We start from the raw sequence: 21,171 nt of genomic DNA, 5'->3' as shown, positions 1-21,171 counted from the left end.
TCTAATGAATGGCTGAAAGAAAAATTAAATATTCGCCAAATGTTCCCAATCTAGTAAAGTTAAATATAGCTGCCCTGCACCTAAACAGCATATGCCATTCAGTTTCCCGGAGGCACTAAAAAAAATAAAGTTAAGTAAAAGATATATGGGGGAAATGTTTAAAGTCAATATAAAAGCATGGAATTATATTATACCGAGTTTCTTCAAAGGTCAAATTCCAAAAGCAAAAGTGACAGCAATTAGCAAGTGGTCTTATCTAGGCTTAACAAGCACAGCTCAGAAAATACTCTTAAAGGAAATATGCAGGACTATGTATGGCTTTTATAAAAAACCTAAGGATTTCCTGCAGATGAGTAAGGAACAGTAAGCACAGATTATTTCAATACAATTGGAGATTTCAGATATGACTGCCTATGTCTCAGTAACTACGCTTGGAAAAAATTTAGCATTCAGTTCTGACGTTAGTGTCTCAGAGAATTTTAAGGTACGATTTAGCCTGGTTTAGACCTCACTGAATAGGAAAAAAAAAGGAATAAATAAAAGATATTAAAAAACCCCAATGAGTGTTTAAGCAGCAAACTGGGCTATAGAATGCAAGAGATTTATGAACATCTCTTGCAGAAAAATGATAAACTGATCATCTAAACAACTTTGCAGAGTCATTATTTTAAAAAAAAAAAAAAAAAAAAAAAGTCTGTGAAATTGTCACACAAGTCCACAAGAACATATACCCGAATTTTTCCACTGTGCATGCTCTAGGCTAGAGTTGCCTTCTGAAAGAGAGGATTTTGGGGAAAAGTAAAATGAGAATGATCATCTCCTCACTTCAAATAGATTTATTTTCCTTTTTTTCATGTTTTGATGAGGATCCTGATCACATCTGTCTGTTCTCATGACTCCACTTGCAGCTTACAAAACCATAAAGTTGGGAGTTTTTTTAATATTCTATTGCATGGACTTATCAGAACATAGTGATTCAACAACTTGTGGGAAGAAATCTGAACTTCATCAAGAGGAAAGTGTTGGAGAAAGGATCATTACAGCGGACTTCCAAGTAACAGATAATGAAGTTCTTGGCCACTTTTGCCTGTGTTTCTTGGGAGCCTTTTAATATGGACTAGCAGAAAGAACAGAGAGAGGAAAAAGAAGGCAGCTGTAATAGGAAATTATGGAAATGCGAGCAAGAGTTCTCACTCTGTGGACACAACAGAAACAAAACAGAACTGGCAAGGGCATGAAAGGTCAAAAAGATCATTGAAGACAGACCTCAACATCTCTACATTTCGGAGCAAAGCTCAGAGACTCAGGTACATAGAAATGAAGTTTCGAAGTATAAGTCTTACTTTCTATTTAAAAGGCTCTATAATTCTAGTAGGAAAGCAGTGTCCCAGGAGTTTTGTCTGGTTCTGCTCATTCATGAATTCAGCTGCCCATCTCTTTAGATTGTGGTAAGTTTTCTATCATTTTTCCCTGCAGAACAAAAATAGAACTTTCTACCACATCTTGAATCATTCATCCAATCCGATCACGAGGTGATCAAATTTGCCTACATTTCAACAGTAGCAGCTGTTTCTTAGTTCTAAAAATAGAACAAATACCCCAAAAAAAGTTACTGAAGATACCATACATTTATTTTTCCCTTCCAGAATCTACAAAAAAATGCATTTAAAAAAAAAACACCAACCTCTTCCTCTATTAGCAATCTTAGTATACAAGTAACTTTATTTAATCAATAGCAACCAAAGACACAGTATGAAAACTAACAGACGAAATTATTGTACTAGTAGAAGTACCTACTAGCATTAGAGGGCCAAATTAGTAGCATGAAACTATAGTCTTTCCTAAAAAATAAAATAAATAATAAAATAAATAAATAAATAAAACCAAACCACCACACACACCCCACAGAACTGAGATAGAAACATTTTCCCAAACACAATTTTGCTTTCACCACAAGCAAAATAAACATAACTACTTACAAGAAACAGAAAGCCTTGTTAGAAACACGCAGGTCAAAATTGTCGTATTTTCCATTTTTAGCATATATTCTTTTATGCTCATAATCTATTAATCAGACTGTTAATAAGCCTCCTGATTAAACTCGCATCCCTTCGAAAGCTCTGAACAAAGTCACTTGTTATATATACATATTTTTATATAATTGCCTTTGCACGGATTCGTTTCTTTTTTCCTTATTGAGTAGTCCACCTACAGTCACACTGTTCCACCTAACATTTCTGCTCATGCAAAAAAGAGATAAAGATCAAGTACTGAAATCAGATCTACTTGCAGAGCCACTAAAATAAAATTTCCAATACTGCATCATTTTCATTGTCTCTGCTGTTACCGCTGAGTGGGGCTTCTTAAAACACAGAGCCACATGTTTAAATTCAACAGTATTTGTTTACATGCATTTCATTCCAATAAATCCCCTTGGGAAAACTAGTACAGCATGAAGAGGTGAAACTCGTGCTTGAATCATTAACTCTACTTCCTAATAAAAAGCAATAGCATGACACAGTAAATACAGAAGCTACCATCTTGACATATTTTTTTTCTTTTTACTACAAATAAGGCAAACAAATTCAAAATCTCTCTCCATTCTCCGCGAGTTACTCATATAGCACAAACACTGACATTGCAAACTTTTTTTTAAAAAAAACCAAACTCTAAGTATTGTTTGCATGACATTTCAAACAAGAAAAGCAGTCGGAACTATTATTTAATGAAATCTTTCAATTCTCCCTGCTCTTTAAAGGTTCATGGAGCCAGACAATTCTAGCACCAGTAGGCAAAGGTTGAGATTAAATACCCCAAGCATTTCTGCCCCAGTTAGAGCTATTTGAACAGCCTGCGTAAGAATTAAATGAATTTTAACACCAAGTTAACTTTCCATAGCTGACTGACACCGTTACTCTCCCTGCGAGTACTGCCAGTCGCTTACACAATAGCTTCAGGTGTGATATCTGTCAAGGGGACTGTCCACACAACAAAACAGTGTTGATAGTCTAATTATTTCAGCAGAAAATCCGCCCACTTATTCTTATTGTTCCAGTGGCAGACACAGACAATGGCCAATTCACAAAAAACCTAACCAGGCTGCCTGGCAATCACCCAGCCCAATAACCCCCTGGTTATAAATTACAGGACCAGCCAGCTTTCCTTCTGCCAACACGTATATGTAACTCGCACATGGTAAACTGCTGCTGCTGCTCTCGTTCTGGTTACCTGTGGTTGAGAGCAAAGGTGACAGTCGAGCCTGTCCGAACCCCCCAGTAACACACGTGTATGGGGAGCAAAAGCTTACCAGAACTAGCTCTCCTACCTTGGCAGGGTTCTACGCCTTTGCTTTTTCTTTTAGGACTTCACGGTTCCATCCACAGAGTGGCCATTTCCCCTGAGAACACTCAGCCCCCTTTTTTACCTGCTACATAGCTACCATCTATCTATATATACAAAGTTGAATAAGGATGCACTATTTTTTAATTACAGGGGGTAAAAAAAGTTTAAGAAAAAGATTTTTTAGTAGCTTTAAAGAAGGTTAGTGGCAAAAATCAGCCCGACTGGTTCAAAGCCCCAGCTTTCTCCTTTAGGAAAAGACACATAAAAATAATTTAGCTTTGATCTGTAATTAGCACATACTGTGTTACAGTATCCTAATATATTACATGCTTCTTCAAGCTACACTCTTTTTAAAGCCTTTTCAAAAACGAGCACACAAAAAAGCTAAAAGTAAAGGTGACACAGAATGTGGAAAAAACATCGAGGAAAAAAAAAAATATTTTGAAGCTTTTAACATTTATCAATGACCTAGCTTCAGCAAGGTGCTAAACTGTTCTATATCATAAAACATAACCATACACTGAACAAAAAGACCACAAGTCAGGAGGTTTGTCATTGGGGGGGTGGAGGGGGGCTGGGTAGTGAGCTTTTTTGTTCTTTAAATTAAATCGAGCAGTCATGGAAAAAAAAGAAACAAGCGTGAGAGACACAGATATTGCTGAAAACCAAAAGAATCAGATTCCACATTTTAAAATTTGCATTTATAGATCATGATAAATCAGCATCATGAAAAGAAAATACACAAACATGCACAAAAGACTACTTTAAAAATACTTTTTCCACAATCATGATTGTGGAGTCTGAGTATTTGGACGTAAGCAAACGTGTAAGAAAAATCTCAGAACTAAAGCCACCATAATTTCTCCCCTTTCAGAGTGTGTGCGCACACACACACAGTTTTCAGTTGTTTTCTTCATGTCAAAAGACCCTTTTCTCATTCATTCACGACACTCGGCTAATGAGCAGTTTGAAAATGTCTCTAGGCTTTATTTATTGTGCACTATTGAAAACCTATTACTAAATATAAGTTTCAGGGAGGGGTACAGCTACCAGATACGCACCATTGGAATATCAAATTAATAAAATAAACTTTATCTTCACAAATGGCTTTAGAAGTTATGAGGTAGTAGTATCCCCATTTTACAGATTAGAATGGGGGCAAAGAATTAAGACCAAAAGTGTTAATTAAATCTGGCACCAATTTAAGCACCTCCTTTTCGACACACTTAGCTTTATGAAACAGTTCCACCTTCAAAGCACCGTTTCTACTCAGAACAGATGAGGCTGTGAACGCTCAATGCTTCTACAAATCAAACCCCAGAGTTTTACCTTGATTATCAGAAATACAGAACAAGCAATCACAATTCCAACCAAATAACAGCAGAAGCGTTTCACACCATATCCTGTAGGAACAGTACCAGAAACAGTAAGAAAGGATGGTCTTTGGAAGAGCATTCAATTGTATTAACCATGAAACCTTTGTCTGTCTCAAATTCCCTGTGTTGAAAATGACCACTGCAGCAAAGGAGGCAGCACAGATGCCACAAATGGTGGTGCCTGTACCACACCATCATAATTTCTGCCCAGAGTAACTGCACCCTTAACACCAAATAGAGCAGTGGTTCTTCAAAGATGACATAAACCTGTGATTCACTGGACTGCAAGATACTCAGTGGTAGCACTTTCTAGCCTTTGAATGCTTGATTTTGCAGATTCAGTGTTGGTTCCTTAGGCTATAAGCAATTCCATACATTCAAAAAAGCATAAAAGTACCTACAGAAATGCAGGCTCTCTGCTACATTGCTACACACAGCTTACCAGAGTGGGCACTTTTACAGCCACAGCTAGTACTGCAGCTGACTGAGTTACTCCAACAACAGAGTATCATCCTTCAGCGGGTAAAGGATGAGTACTGCCAGTGGACTTCACTTACATTCGCCAACAACAGCAGAACAGCAACACTCACGAACCCTGAGTCCCATTCCACGCTCTACGTGGCAGTACACTACAGGACAGGTTCTTCTTTGAGTTCCCTTGTATTTGATCTGTAATTCCTACACAACCTGCCTGTTCTCTGCCCCCATCCCAGACCTGTCCCTTCATCACATTTTCTCCATTTACACAACCACATCCTGTTCCCAGCCAGTCCGAGTTACGCCATTTAGGCTCTCTCCCTATTGGCAGTCTCTGTCCCTAGGATCTAGTCTGCCTCTAAAATCCTTGCCCAGTCTGTCCTGCTCTCTGGCAACACACCAGCTCTTCTCTAATCTCACTGTGCTCATGCCAAGTATTGGGAGTCCCATCTCATAGTTTCCCAATCCATTATTCTTACATTCATTCTTTTATACTCAGTCTCTGCTGCCTTGTGTCATAACTTCCTAGTCCACCTTCTCTCAAAAACGGCTAACCAACTAGTCCCAGTCCACTTGTCTCCCCTATTCCCAGTCAGATCCTCTCTCTCCCTGCTTAAGGATCACTTTGCTGTTTGTCCCAGCCTACTCTTCTGCCTGCCTCGTCTTTTGTCTTCCCCACATTCATCCCAGATTACTCCCTTCCCTGTGTTTTTAGAAAAATTAAATACCCTCTGAGAGACAAGAAAACTTCAGCCCATCCAAAGCATCTGGAAAAAGCTATTTCTGGCAAAGCCATTTCAGTCACCCATACTATAGGTTGAAGCATTAATAGTCACTCAGGCAGTATGCAATGCTGTCGGCACTAAGAGATGCAAGAGGTTTGTTCACGCAGCTCTATGTGCACAGAAATTCTCCACTTTGGCTGCTATGCTCCAGCAACTTCTGTTAAGTACATATGAACATTTGTGTTAGAAGAATTTAAGTTTAGGTGAGATTTCACAGCCATTATTGTAAGAAAAATCCCCTTTCCAAGCTTGAAGTCTCTGTTTCAAGGTACAGGGGGCTTACAATATTTCAGATACAATGGCTGACAGATTTAAAAATAAATAGATTAAAACCAAACAAATATATATCTCAGCAGAATAATATATCTTCCCTTAGCAGTCTATTAAATCATACAACATTTTTTGAAACACACACCCTGAAGCGGGCAGGGTGTGTTATATTGTGACAAACTGAAAACACATTCTCATACAGCTAAATCTTTGGCAACCTTAGCAGACAGAGTTACTGTCCTGCTACACACGTGTGTGTGCACAGCAGAATACAGCTTCTGCAACACTGCCATTCAAACTACATCACTGTCCCACCAGCCTTCCAAACATGAATGTAAACTATGTAAATCAACGTTTTGTATGATAAAGAGATAGACAAACAACAATAGCTTAGGGTTTCCCAAATCACTGGGTCATGCCCTTGGAAGGGGTAAACACCTGACCTGCTAAATTCTGACACTGCACCTCTTCCTTACACAGGTACTTCCCTAACTTCATACTCCCCAAAATCTTCCAATTATCATAGCAAAATAAAATTATCACTTTTGCAATTAAACAAACTATAGGTAACACGTGCTATTGAGATCATCAGATAACCCTAATGTCTGAAAAACCATCACTATTTCTAGGAGACAACAACACACCAGAAATCAGTTTGAAAAAAGCAAGTGACAAGTTTCCATTCTCGGCAACATAACCGGCTTCACTGCAGTGAGAACAGTTAGGCATGGGCTCCTAGCCATCCAGAAACCCAGGGCAGCTAGTCTGCAGACAGAAAAAGTAATTAGCTTCTGGAGCAGTACGCGCTCCCTCAACTCTCTGCCCTGTTGCAAGAACAGTGGGGCAAGATGCACTGCTAAGTTCACAAAAGCAACTCGTGCAGAAGTTTCTGACCTGTACCTGATCAACACCCAAGTTCGGAATGATGTGAATAACCCTCAATAACCCTCCATTCAGTCCCTTCCAGCCTCACAAACACCACTGAACACTTAAGACAAGGCAGACTGTAATAACTACTCTGTGCCCCAATGTTTCTTACAAGTCCTCCCATTACAACATGCCTATATACCCCCAAAGGCTGTCATCTCACCCTATAGCCACCTCACACCAACACACCCAGGCTGCAGACACGTGGATTCTGCAGTGGAGTTGTGGTTGCTTCACACAAGCAGGAGGAGCACTCTGGGCTGGCAAAGCTGCCAATGACCAAAGCTAAAATTGGTTCTACTCTTTAAGTCCTTAAAAAAGGGCAATCTGCCCCATAACACAGCACAGGCAAGTTAGTCAACCCCGGAATACTGCAAACAAGTTCCAAAAAACCTCATTGCTAATATATTTTGGCATGGGGAGAAGACAGAGGGTCTGCATCCCAGACCATGGGGAAAGGAGAAATTGCCTGATGCAATTTCACACAGTGTAGCCCAAAATATCCCCCACTGTTGAAACATCAGAATAATAATCAACGAGATTTCAAACAAGTCTAAACAGAGCTCCAGCTACTGCAACAAGCAATTTAGATATGTATCAGTTGCTCGGAAAGAAATGACTACCCCTGTATTTTGACTGTCCTATAAAAACCAAGTATGTTTAAGGACAAAGACTTCACTGTTCACAACTACAGAAACCTGAGATATCAATATGAACTTCATACTGATGAGAACTTTTAAAATATTTGTCTTATTTTACCTAGCTAATTATAGTGTGGAGTTTTTTTTAATTTAAAGTTGAAAAAAATACAGGAAAACCATTCTCTGAAGAGTGAGTAGTGTACCTAGATGATATTTTGTAGAATTCAAATTATTCTCCATCTATCTTGAAAAAGCTGCAAACACGATTCAACTTTTTAGATGAAAGCTTTCATGCTTGTCCCCAAAACATGACCAACTTCCTTAAGATCTGTATGACATATTCAGTTTAAAGTTTGCATTATTTTGTGTACTAAGATTATTTGCCAGAAAAACTAAAAATATCTGCAGAAATGAAATAGATCTATAAGTTTATTAGTGATTTTTTTTAAATCACAAACATTTTAGTTTCTTGGTAACATCCTTTCTTATAAGCCTTTCTAGTAACTTTATATTTAATCTTAAATAATATGCTAATTATTCTGCAAGATAGTTCAAATTCTCTTGTTTCAACACCTTCAGCACAGACTTTACTAACTAGTTCTTTTTACTGAATCATCATAATGTATTTGCTTAATTAATGCAATTAGTAGATTGTTCTTCACTTATGGCATTTTTTTTTATCCAATATATCAATTGTTGCTTAAAAAAAGAAATCCCAAAACAAAAAGGTCCACAGAACAATCTGAACAATTTTTGCCTTGTCACTGTCTGCAGTGGAGGAAAATCATGACTAACAGGAAAAGGGATCCAGCCTCAAATCTGCTTTACAACATATTTTTGTACTACAAAAGGGGGTGGTATTACAAGGTAACAGGAGTTCCCATGAACTACCCTTAATCTTGGCAGCCATGCACTATCACCACATTCCACAGTAGAGACCACAGACACCAATAAACCACACACCATGAGCAACCGGGAGCTAGCACAGTAGTTACTAATTATTCACTTGTAAAGTATTTGATGTAATAGTAATCTAGCAGCCTAATTCTCAAATACAGAAAAAGCAAGGATTTTTCCTTCTTTCACCATCCCTACACTGGGATTACACAGTACTGAGGTACATATTCCAGTGCAAAACCAACTGTAAGTCAAACACAGGTACTTCCCCCTCACTGATAATGTTAGCCTCTCAGTCTTACTGACATGCCACGTCCAAGAATTCTACCAGGTTGTTAAAAGCTGTAAGATAAGAAATCCTCACTTTTGGATCCTCTTACTTTTGAGAATGGAGGCTGTACTGAAACATCTCAATGCAACAGAGGTAACTAAAGAAAAAAGATTAAGGTAAAGCGTATTAAATCTGTGTATGTACATACATAAACGCACAGAACATGAGATATCACGTAACAAAGTCAGAGGTTTGTAAATGCCAATGCACAGTTGTTTTGGTGTGGGTTTTTTTTTTTTTTACATACAACAGATTCTATGAATTCTATTAGAATCCACGTGAACGCACCAAGTGATTTTCCTCAGTTGCCTCCTCAACGGGGACAAAGAGAGTGTTGTTCACAGGTAACAAGAGGGATGGTACAAAAGCTGGGCAGCAAGGATGTGGTTCATTAAGGGAAGAACTAAAGAATTCATTAAGGTGCACTGAGAAGCACAGCAGCTTTGTAAGTATTCTCTGATGTGCCAATAATGTCATAACAAATACCCAAGCAAACCAGTTTAAGTAGTTTTCCCTCACATTAACATTGGTTTCAATGTCATTCAAGCTGTGGTCATTTACAATTTCAAAAACATGCTTGATCCTTTCTACGAATCACACAAGAAGCCTGGTACCCAAACAGTCTTCTGGGGGTGCTTCAACATCTTCCAACAAACTTAGAAGAGCATTCTAGCAAGGACACAGGAAATCAAAGCATGGTTTGTTTGTTTTAATAATATGACACAGTTATTTGCCTTAGTAGCGTGACAGGCAGCTGTTCTGCTAGGAAGTTTCCATACCATTATGTACCATTTATTTTTCAGGCTATTTTTAAAATACCTCTTTAAGACAGCGCTATATAACTGATGCACCCCTCATTTAAACTCATACCGTCCAAGTAGTCTACCAAATCGTTTCCTCCACCAGCAGCATGAAGACGAGTGCATTGTGACACCTCATACATATTTAATAATAGCCTGATAGGCTGTCATTAACATCAAACAGCAATCTAAGTTAGCTACATTAAACATGATCCCTGTGTTAAGAGGACAATCACAAAGTGCCTCCAAGATCGAGCCTGTAAGAAATACCCACCGACTTGCACAAGGTGTAATGAGGCCGACTGCACTGAAGAAGCCATTATTCACACACTGGATTTAAATTTTTTTTAAAAAAAATAAAAAAAGAAGCAGGGGAAAAAGAGAAGGCTTCAATAGGTCACAAGACCAGACATGCCATAAGGCAATCTGTCACAGAGTACTCATATTAATAACTGTTGTGTCAAAACTGAACATTCAAAACAAAAGACAAACCTTCCTTTATGTTTTATGAAATGTAAGCCCACAGAATTAATAATTCATGAGATGAAGAAAAATATCAGATTTGGATATAAATATTAACAGAATGCTGTCAACCTGTTTAGAACCAAATTTTTACTATCCGACCTTACAATTATCAATCTATAAGGGAATATTCTTCAAAAGCTCAAAAAAGTATCAATATGAAAGTCATTAATGAAGAAATTAACATTCTCTGTTCATGCAGGTCCAGAGCAAAACAGCAGAACTCTGCTCTGTGCCCGGCTGTGGCTGAGCGAATGCTAATTGAGCGCCATTATTTGTTCCCAAGTTACGCTGTGTTGACAGTAATGATGTTAGTGTGCACACAAGAAAGTACACCAGAGTGACATAGGAAAACCAAGACCCAGTGGAAAAAGGGTAGGGAAAGAGAGGAACTAGTTGCCAGATAGCTAACAGAGACAAAAAAAACTAGTTACAAGTTAATACAAGTTTCAGAACACAAAGCGTATACAACAGGTCTTGGATAAATTTTTCTGATTAGCTAAAGAATCGGCATTTAAAAACTACAAAAGGAAGCAATTAACCCATAATGTACAACCACCTATCAGTAAGTTCACTGCATGTGACTGCAGTCAAATATGAAATATATTTTCAGAATATTTGTTAGTCTCAAGATAAAGAAGTATTAAACTAGACCTATAAAATGATGCAGTCGTTTCCATTTTAATCTTTATTTTGTTTACTAAAGTGGTTAGCAGTTGAAGTCTAAGATCTAGAAGAAATTTCTTCTGCCTTATGATGCCAGCCCTTCCCTGCTTTTGCTACTCTTACAGAATATTGGAACACATATAATATATAATACTAATATAGAGTACTGGAACACAAAACACAATTGTGGCAAAAAATCAGGAATGCCGTCAAAATGTGACAGTGCTTTTCTTTATGTTTTTTTCCTTCTCCCCAGAGCTAATATAATTTCAGTCTAGTTACATCCCCATCTGCACTTATATTCTGGGTAACAGTGTTAAAAATACTTACATAAGCATCAATGTTGGACATACGTAAAAAAAGTTTAAACATGCCACTTTTCTCCACAGTTCCTGACATTTTCACCCAGTGATGTCCACGCAGAATGGAAAGCCAAAGAAGCTGAACATTACAAGCTTTTAATTTCTTGAAAAAAAGTTAATTCCTACCTTTATCATTCTAGAGAGATCTCCAGCATCTGCTAATTCCAACACTATGTTCAGCTCATTGTCTTCAATGAATGAGGCGTAATATTTAATTACATTTGGATGATTCAGTTGCTAAGAAAGAAGAATGCACATTTAAGTGTATAGCGTGTCTTATCTTTTAAGACTAACATATGAAACATTCTTATTCAGGCAAGCAAAACAACCCCTAAAAGCTATTTCAGTATATGAAATATGCTTATGAGAAGCATTTACAGATAAACATTTTCCAAGTACATGATGGCATTTTAGGATCATGATGACTAAAGTTGCAATTTTAGAGTAATTTTGCTTCAATGTATCTATGCAATAGCACACTAAACTTACCTGAAACAGTAAAGTCAATTTTTAAAATCAGTATTTTACTGTATACAGGACACAGTTGTTTACATTACTGTGGTTTTAGCAGAAACTTCTACCTGAAGAGTTACCCATTTTTCTACAGGATTACTTCTCAAAGTGAACATTTAAAGCAATAAAGATTACAAAATTCCTTAAGTGAGGCTTATAAAAGCTCTACACGGACAACAGTGCACACCTCGACTACATCTATGAAAAACTTAATATATTTTTATGATGGCTGCATATTTTTTAAACAAATCTTTTACCTTAAGAAGATCTATTTCTTTGATGCAGTCAGCACGGGCTTTGGTATCCATTAAATCAAATATCTATGCACAAGAGATAAGACGTTTTTATTAAGTGATAACAATATAACAAATTGAGTGATCATTATCATTATTTTCTAGCATCCATAAAGCAACCTGAATTATGCATTTCATGGCAAGACGTAACATTGCAGTAAGAAATACTCCTAACGCTTTGATGTACTTATCTACCGCTGTATCAATTCTTTTAGCCCCCTTATAGGAAACAACTCCATATTTTCCAATCACTTAAGGGCCACCTCTGCATATCTGTTCAAACAGACAGCAGTCATTCAGCACATTTCCTTCAAGTCTGATTCTAATCCAAATGCCAGCTTCTTCTCCTACTCCTGCCACACCATTACCACAAACTGATTCTTTCTAGTACTAAGCATATTTTTTTCCCAGTCTCTTGCTACAGTATTCCTTTTCTGTTCTAAATAATGCACACACTTTTACTCTCAATATCAAAACTTCATTGTCACCTCCAATTCTTTCTCTCCCATTTCCTTCCCTTCAGCAAGCAAAGAAGTGATTTGAGTTCTGTAATTTGTTTACTAGAGCACTTTTTTCTAAGCCCTCATCTGTCACCTTGACTTTTACAGCCTTTTACAGTTAGACATCTCTGCTCTTCATTTTTTTCCCATCTCCCATCTGCTCCAAATTACTTTGCAATGTATCTCATTTTTGCTGCCTCCAGTTAACCACGTTACTCTCCACTAATTTCAATTTTTGTTTGGAGTAATTTTTTCTTGTAATTTGAGTCCTTGTCCACATTCTACACATCTACATTTAATCTCATGCCTTTCTATTTTCAATCCCTTTTTTTTTTTTTTTTTACCACCTTTGGGTACCCTTCTCACTTCACTTTCTCAGATGTGCATCTCCATACACCACCACTGACTACTCCCCTTAGAAACAACCAAACGCTTACTTCTTCAGGGAACCCTTCCTCTCTCATTTGTCATTACTTTCAGGATTAAAAAAAAAAAAAAAAAAAAAAACCCACACACCAAAACAACCCTAAAAAACCTACTCATCAACTTTTGTGTGGTCTGCCTGTTACATTTTGAGCTACCCAGAAGAATAATAGAGACACACTATGAGTTTTAGTAATTGCCGTGACATTTATAAGATTACCTTTTCCAGTTACATCTTTTCAATGAACATCATTTCCTTCTAGATAGTCTCCAGGAAGATGTATTATGTGCTATGAAGATCACTGGTACCTGGTTCCACCCGCTCAAAATGATCAAAGGCTCAACAGCTGACAACTTCCATTTCTTATCTTGCCAGTAACCCCAAAAACAAAAATTAGGATTGACAGCACTAAATACTGAACACCTGCAAAGAGGTCATCTCTTAAACTGACTGCATAACTGTCCACGTGAATCACACCTTCTTTCACTCTCCCCAAAGAAGTTCAAAGAAATCAGGAAGTCCACATATGATCTGCTAAACCTTCTCTTCATTTTCTGTGCCACTATGCACAGTAAGTTTGTCATTCTTTTAATCGACTGAAAGGAGAAGTCTAGAGACTTCATGCATGGAACACAGTCCTCACAGAGCACACACATGCTCTTGACCAGCCACTACTTCCCTTCAGACATCCAATCGTCTGCCTTTACAGCTGGCGTAACAAAAACCAGCCTGGAGTGGATACAAGATTCACTTTCTGACAAAAAGACAACTCTAGGTCAAGAGCTGAAATGCCAGACTTGTAGATAGCAAGAAGGAAACAGGGAGGAGGAAAGAAAGAAGAAAACAAAACTACTTACCAAGAATAAAAGGGAATAAACCATCTCACAACTACTTCTATGTTTACGCCAGGATGATGGGAAATAAGACTGAGCTAGAAGCTCCGAAGACAGAAAAGACAGTTTATGAATTAAGGTTGGGAACTTAGTGAAGGAAATTAAATAGCCTGCATCTGTTACAGATCTCAGCTCTGAACAAAAAACATTTCTCTTTGACTGTTTTGACAATAGACTGAAGTCCTACTGTTTGGTACACTCATGAAGGACTGTAATGATTTTCATAGGAAACACTTAGGAAAGTTCTAAATATGAGAGGTATCACATTAACTGAGGAAATACTGGGAAGGCAAGAGATTGTACTTGTCTTTCCCTGTCACCTAAGAGACCAGCAAATGGAAAATTTTATAACCCCTCTCCCAAAAACAACCAATGAAACTGTGTACTGGGGAGCAGTGAAAAAAGGGGACAGGTACAGGGGCACATCTTGAAGCTTCACAGTTTTGCTAAGTTCTAGATAATAGTGAGATAAGAATGTTCCTTATGAATGATACAGAGATTAGACATAGAGAACTCCAAACACACTGGAGAACCTAATCAAAGCTGCAGACAGAATTTTAGGCTTAAAATTGTACACAAATGATCTACCTGTAATGTTTGGTGAAATTATCCAAAGCACAATTTCAAGGTTCAAAACCAAGAGTTTCATACTGTGAAAAAACAGGGCAGTTTGCACTTCTTAATGACTGATCCAATATGCCAAGAGGATTAATTTACCTATACCAGGATTATTTCCGTACACACCTAAACAAGCAAATTTTGCGAGCAAGTTTTTTTGTTTTTTGGGGGGTTTTTTTTTGGTTGGTTTTTTTTGGGGGGGTTGTTTTTTGTTTTTTGGTTTTTTTTTAATAAGCTATGCCTCTGATAGGGACATAAATCAGTACTTCTCATAAAGGAACAATAAAATGAAAAAAATAAAACCCTAAACTCAGGACTGTGAAAAATCTAGGATCAAGGCATAGGAAAGAAAGACAAAATTTTGTTTTGTGTATTCTGGCTAGTCTTCCCAGTACTTCTAATTTGTTATTAAACAGCCTGGAATAGACTAGACTAAGCAGCTGCTCTCATGAAAGGTCATTCTTAACTCCTATAAACACGACTCCCTACACTTTTGCTACAATTCATACACCAGAGTGGCAAATTTGTCAGAGCTTCAGCTAAATTGAGTATTTCAAACATTACCTGCACAAAATAGAGCAAGACCAAAAAACTAAGTCTTACTTGACCCTCACAAACACAAAGACAGACAATCTGAAGATTTACTGTATGTCATTCTTGAGGTTCTCCATTAGACTTTGGCCCAGATTTAACCTCAAAACACTATAAATAGCATTTCCCAGAAATCCAGAATTTCTGTTTCAGAGACATTAACCTCCTCCAACAATAAAAATCCACAACCCAAAACAACAACAACAAGCCTTACCTAATTCATGGCCTCTGAATTACCTCTTCCCTATCACACCAGATTTAAACAGCTTGCAGAGATTTCCTTTCTGAATAGATTATCTTTCCATTTTGCCAAACTGCTGCAGTTCAGATCAGAGCAGCCTAGTGTAACAAGCTGTGTCAGCTCACACAAGGAGGTTATTGTAAACGTAACGAAAAAGCCTCCATGCTTCATCACCAGAAGATGAGTCAACACTGAAGAACATCTTACACTGAAAAATGGAAGCCGTGATGAAAGATTTTAAGAGCTTAAGAACATCCTTTCAAGTGCATGTCAAAATTACACACGGCATTTGGCAGGGCTCAGAAGGTGTGTTCTGCAGGAGCTGCCCAGAGCAGATGACCGTGCAGGAGAAGCTGCCCTTCACTTGCTGTTTGCTGCAGACTGGCCATTAATGCACCAGTATGAAGCGATGCCAGTGCTTCTATTGCAACTGTTAACAGCTTACAGCCTTGCAAGCTGACTACTTCCATCTGCAGCTACTGTTACTCAGCAAGACAACCTGAAAGGTCAGCTTAGGCTTCCTCCTCCCTAGCAGGAGTGTTGCACACAGATCTATCTCTTCCACGCACAGGATTTGTAGCCCTGTGAAGGCAGTATTGCCGTTGCTATGAGCAGGCCGCACGCCTCAGACCACCCCAGAAACATGCTGCCTAGGGACTTGGAACCCTTTGTCTGGGCTTCTCTTGGCCTACAAGTATTTTTCAAGCTTGGCTTTAGCTGCAGCAGCACATGCCTTACAGCTGAGTGGCTTAACTGTAACGAAGTCATTACAGCCAAATACCTTGCGTCTAACTTGTTTTTAGATTCAGCTCAGGTTTGTGCAACTGCACAGTCTTAAGGAAATTATTGCAGATACATTAAAGGTCTAACAAAACCAGCTGGATCAACACAGAGCATTAGCAACTGACTGCTTGAAAGCACCCAGCAAAATCCCACGTAGAGTCACCACCATCCTCCTCCTCCTCCCAGCAGAGCTCAGGACGCTGGTGATGCTCCATATAGCGATTATTGGAAACCAGCAATAATTAGACTACATGTGTTAGCACCACTGTAATTGGCTAACAATAAAAACTGTTGCGTTTTGGTTAGACTGCTAGGGCATTAATTAGATCAATAATAAATTCTAATTCTTGGCTCCACTTATGAGATCAGAATCACAGGGTAATTCAGGCTGGAGGTACGTTTCTCTAGTCAGCCCAAGTTGTCCAGTATAATACACTTTTTTAAATTTTTCATTATTTTTCCTCAATTTCTATTTTCAAGGACTAGAAGATTAATATTTCTATAAAGGAATTATATTTTCTGTGGAAAACCTAGTAATAATGTCCTGGTTCAGCTGGGACAGAATCCCAGCCCAGCCATGCCAGGCAGGCCGTCAGCAGTTTTGAGTCAGCCAGGGCAGCTGCCTGAGTGAGCTACAGGGGCAGCCCATCCCAGTATGTCATGGTCATTGTAAAGGGGGGAGGTTTGCTGAGGAAGGGGAGCTCCTGGGGGGTTCCTCCTGCTCCTCCTCTGGCTTCTGCTTGTCCTCAGGACTGCTCTCCAGTCAGTTGTGATGGCCGCATGTTCATTTGGCTGAGGATAACTGTGTGTACCTTTGTTGGTATCAGTGTTGTTTCATTAAATTGGTTTTCACTTCAACCAACAGGTCTGCTCTCCTTTTCCCTGATTCCCCTCCCTGGCTCGTGAGGGGTCATGGGGTGATAGAGCAACTGTTATAGTTTAGCCTCAGGTACAGGCTAAATCAACAAATAAGGAAAAATTATAATAAATATTTTTATGATGTGCCAGTTTTCATGAAGAGTGTAATCAAAACAAACCTCACTGTGGTAAGCACTATACCTTAGTTAGCAACTTCTGTGAAATTCCTGAAAACAATTGGGCAAATACAGCTGAAAAGACTTAAGAGAGCATTTTAAAAGCCCTTAGCAAATTTTTTTTCCCCACTAAGCAAGAACACCAAGTGAAACAAAAAGTCCATTTTTTTAGCTCTCAGTTTTTCATCTCCTACTGCAATCCACAGCATACAAAGGAAGGATAGAAGGACAAGCATACATTGACACTTATTTCAAAATATTTGCCTCTGTGGGCTACGCAAATAAGGGATTTCTAGTAACTGCATTGAATCACTTCTCCAGTACCTTCATGTAAGTGTAGATAATAAATTTATTATTTCAGCACTCTAAAAATATCAGTTGTAAGGATTGTAAAGAGATGTCAGTATTTTTTTTAATATTTCTAAAGTATTGTAAGATACAGAGCAGGCACTGTCCCTGTGCGGATGTGAAAGCTAAACAAAGAGGTTGCAATACATGAAATCAACATCCTAGCAAAGTTCTCATATACATGCAACTGGAGCTCCTAGAAAGCTATATGCATAGCAAGAAGGTTTAGAAACATTTAACCACCAGATGGAAAACAACAGTCCTTAGCACCTAAGTGTGGACTGTATCTGATCAATTACTAGCTACCAATTTATCTCATCATCTGAAGTAACAGGCCAAGTTGGAATCTACTTGATTCCTCTTACTCTGAATTCCATCACCTTTCCAAGTTTTCCTTTTCAGTATTGAAAAGGATAAAGGTCTTTTTAACCTCACCATTTAAAAGACAATTTAACCTATTTCTGTTTGAAATTCTGTATAAAATAAAAATACCGAAAAGTATGTCCAATGCAAAACACAAGCATGACTGCCGTAAGATAAATCTACAGACAAGTAAGCAAAATAAAGACTTGAATGCACACAAATATTAAGTGATATGATACTGAATAGCAACAAGGAGCATTAGAGTATTTTGCCACCATAGCACTGCTGTGCTGAGCCAATAGTGCTTCATAAAGTGTGAAATTACAAGTGCTTTCATAAAATTAATTATCTCTAATTCAGGCCTGAAGTAGCAATCCACTGACAATGCACAATGAATAATGAATGTAAGTGCTAGATAAAAGGATTCATTGTCTGGGTCGCTAACACAGGGGTCTCGAATTTTGGAACGAAAGGGAAGGAAAGGTGGAACAATGTGAGACAGAAACGTAACAAATCCGGAATTTTGTTGAAATATGTAGTTTCACATAATATTTTAAATTTTCAGTAGCTAAGGTTTACTGAAGAAATAGCTCATAAAGTGAACTCATACAGCCTTACAGTCACTGACTTTAGATATTTACAACTCTTTTGCCCTTTAATGATGTTTTGTGAGCACTTATTAATCCAGGATCTAGCAGTTGTTTACTTCCCCCTTGGAAGTGACTCCTGGAGCCCTCATGGCTCAGAACAGCACACCATACCTCAGGCTGTTGTTGATGGTTCTGTGGCACAGGTTACCTAGGGTGGCAGTAGTAGGAGACATACTGCTTCTTCCTCTGGTATCATCTTTCAGGATAGTTTGGACCTCAGATTTAACGTATGTTAAGAAACTTATCTAGAAGCTCTTCAAACTTATGCTGCTATGTTCATAATTTATCTTTCCTGGTGTTTCTTTGACTCAATGTGTAGCTTAGACATTAATGAAAGTAATGAAGACTTGGGGGGTTTAATTCTGGTTTTATTCAGGTAATATATCAACAGCATCTCAGAAACACAGTTCCATGGAAAAAGAGAGAACCTAATTTTCATAAATACCACTTCCCCAATTACAAGGCAGCAAACCACACATGGGAGGATGAAGCACAAAGGATACAACAAGAAAAGACACAACATACTTTTTTGTGTGCTTGTTAAATTACTAGAAAGAAACTGCAAATGATACAGTTTTCACTCTGCTATGATTTCACATATCCTACTGGAAAACACATCAAGAACACTACTTCGTGTCATGTGGACTCAGCAGCAGCTACAAACTCAGAGTGCTTTCTGTCACCATCTGTTTGTCCTTTCTCCCACAGCATCTTACTGCCACTTGCTTCTGCTCACATTTAGTTCCACAAGCATACATCTTGTACACATTAATATAACATTTATCAATATTGTACATATTTCAGCCAAATAAAATATTAATAGCAGAAAATAAACATTCTTGTTGGAAAGCTTCATAAGAACACAAAACTGGCAATCCTTTTGGAACAAATAATGGCCTGAGATCCAGCAACTCTTAAAGAGAGGATAACTGAACAATTCTAAGTCACTCCAGGCCTTGAAGGTAGACACAAACATGGGGAACCACTGACTGAATATACATAAAAAGAACAGCTATACACCCAACCCAGCTAGGAAAGCAAAACAGAGAGGTGGTGAAAGATCAGAGAGGAAAGCATGTAGTGGTTAAGATGAGACGAGAAAGGGTAGAAAATGGGAAAACAGAAGAAAGTCCAGATCTCAGTTACAATATTTAACAAAAGGTACAGCATTTAGAGACACTGTCTCAATGTGGAAATGTGTAAAGCTGTATCCATGCACAGCTCTAAGAGAGAGAAAATAGAGCCTTTCCTTCACGACAGAAAGAAGCATTCCTCTTGTTTTGTCCATGTTGAGCTTCCATTAATAAGGCATCAGAAAAAAAAGGCAGTATTTTAATTTGAATAAAAGAAAACATGACTGAAATGAAAAGCAAGAACCATCATAGAGCAGACCCACAAGAGCTCCTCTGAAAAGCAATCACTTCTCACCAAAACACATCTACGAAAACAAATTTCACAGTGAAATTAAGTATTGTGACTATATTTAACAAAAATATTTATAAGGAATCTTAGGAAAGGTTACAGAAGCACAGTAACAATTAAGACGGTCTTCTGTCCAGATGGAACAGCTTTACATGTCAACTATGCAAGCTGAAACTGCTGTGCCGAACACTCAGTGCTGCCTCGAGCCTTTTGAACTCCAGGTAGTATTTCATCATATGCTTACAAATTTTTTCCCTTACAGGTTAACCAAATCTCACTTTCCATTCAGATAATAGTCTCCTACATACATATGGAAAGTGATTTTACCGATCACAGAACATAGCCCTTCCTGATGTGCACTAGGCAGTAATATTCAATGGAAAACCAACAGCATATATTGGATACTTTAAGACGATCACAACACTATCAGGATACAGCTATTTGGGAGATCCACAACTCTTAAACCCTATTTCCTACAAACCACCAAGTATATTCTTAGAAATGTATTAAATGATTAAGTAAAATTTAACAAGAAAGCTTTTCTGCTATAGAAATTATCACCCATATATGGACAGCATGATGTCTTCTTCATGAGTCGGAAAAAAATCTGTCAAATTCAGAAACCTGATAATACAGCTATACATACTGACTTTTGAAATACTCTTAAGAGTACACATGCTATAATGACTCTGTATTCCTAATGCAAGCACAGTTATAAAAATTTCATAGTTAACAGTGAAAGGCTGGACTTTATGACATTCTTCCAAGACCCAGACATTCCACATCCAACTTAATTGACATGCATTTCAAGTCACATTTGACCTTTTTGGTTTTCCACACACTGAAAATGAAGGAAGAATTAGCCTAATGTTTTAAGACTGTTGATCAAAGTTCTTAGAATATACTTCAGCTTTTGAAGTAGTATATATCTGGCAGTTATCCCAGAAAGGGGAAGCAAGTCTCTTCTTTTATTACTGCCAGGACTAGCCCTGCCTCCTGGTGCTGCAGAGCACAGGAAATCACAGAAATGGAACAGCAAGTCAAGATATGACAGAGAAATTTACAGTGCATGCATTAGCAGAGCAAAAAAAGTTATTAAAAT

The 21,171-nt window shown here is 38.0% G+C and overlaps 1 protein-coding gene across 1 annotated transcript in view; it reads right to left on the bottom strand.

The window, feature by feature from the left end:
* The window catches only part of NEK7 (NIMA related kinase 7), a 55,230-nt gene that overhangs the window by 26,126 nt on the left and 7,933 nt on the right, over window positions 1-21,171 (bottom strand). The window contains exons 3-4 of the mRNA XM_009951299.2: window positions 12,167-12,229; window positions 11,523-11,633 (exon numbers count right to left, since the gene is read on the bottom strand). Of these exons, the coding sequence (XP_009949601.1) occupies window positions 11,523-11,633; window positions 12,167-12,229 (174 nt within the window). The remainder of the gene's footprint in view (window positions 1-11,522; window positions 11,634-12,166; window positions 12,230-21,171) is intronic.

The sequence above is a fragment of the Leptosomus discolor genome, chromosome 3, assembly GCF_034619465.1.
Source record: "Leptosomus discolor isolate bLepDis1 chromosome 3, bLepDis1.hap2, whole genome shotgun sequence".
NCBI classification, from domain to species: Eukaryota; Metazoa; Chordata; class Aves; order Leptosomiformes; family Leptosomidae; genus Leptosomus; species Leptosomus discolor.
Note: the sequence above shows the minus strand (reverse complement) of the source record. Positions and strands in the feature narration are given on the sequence as shown.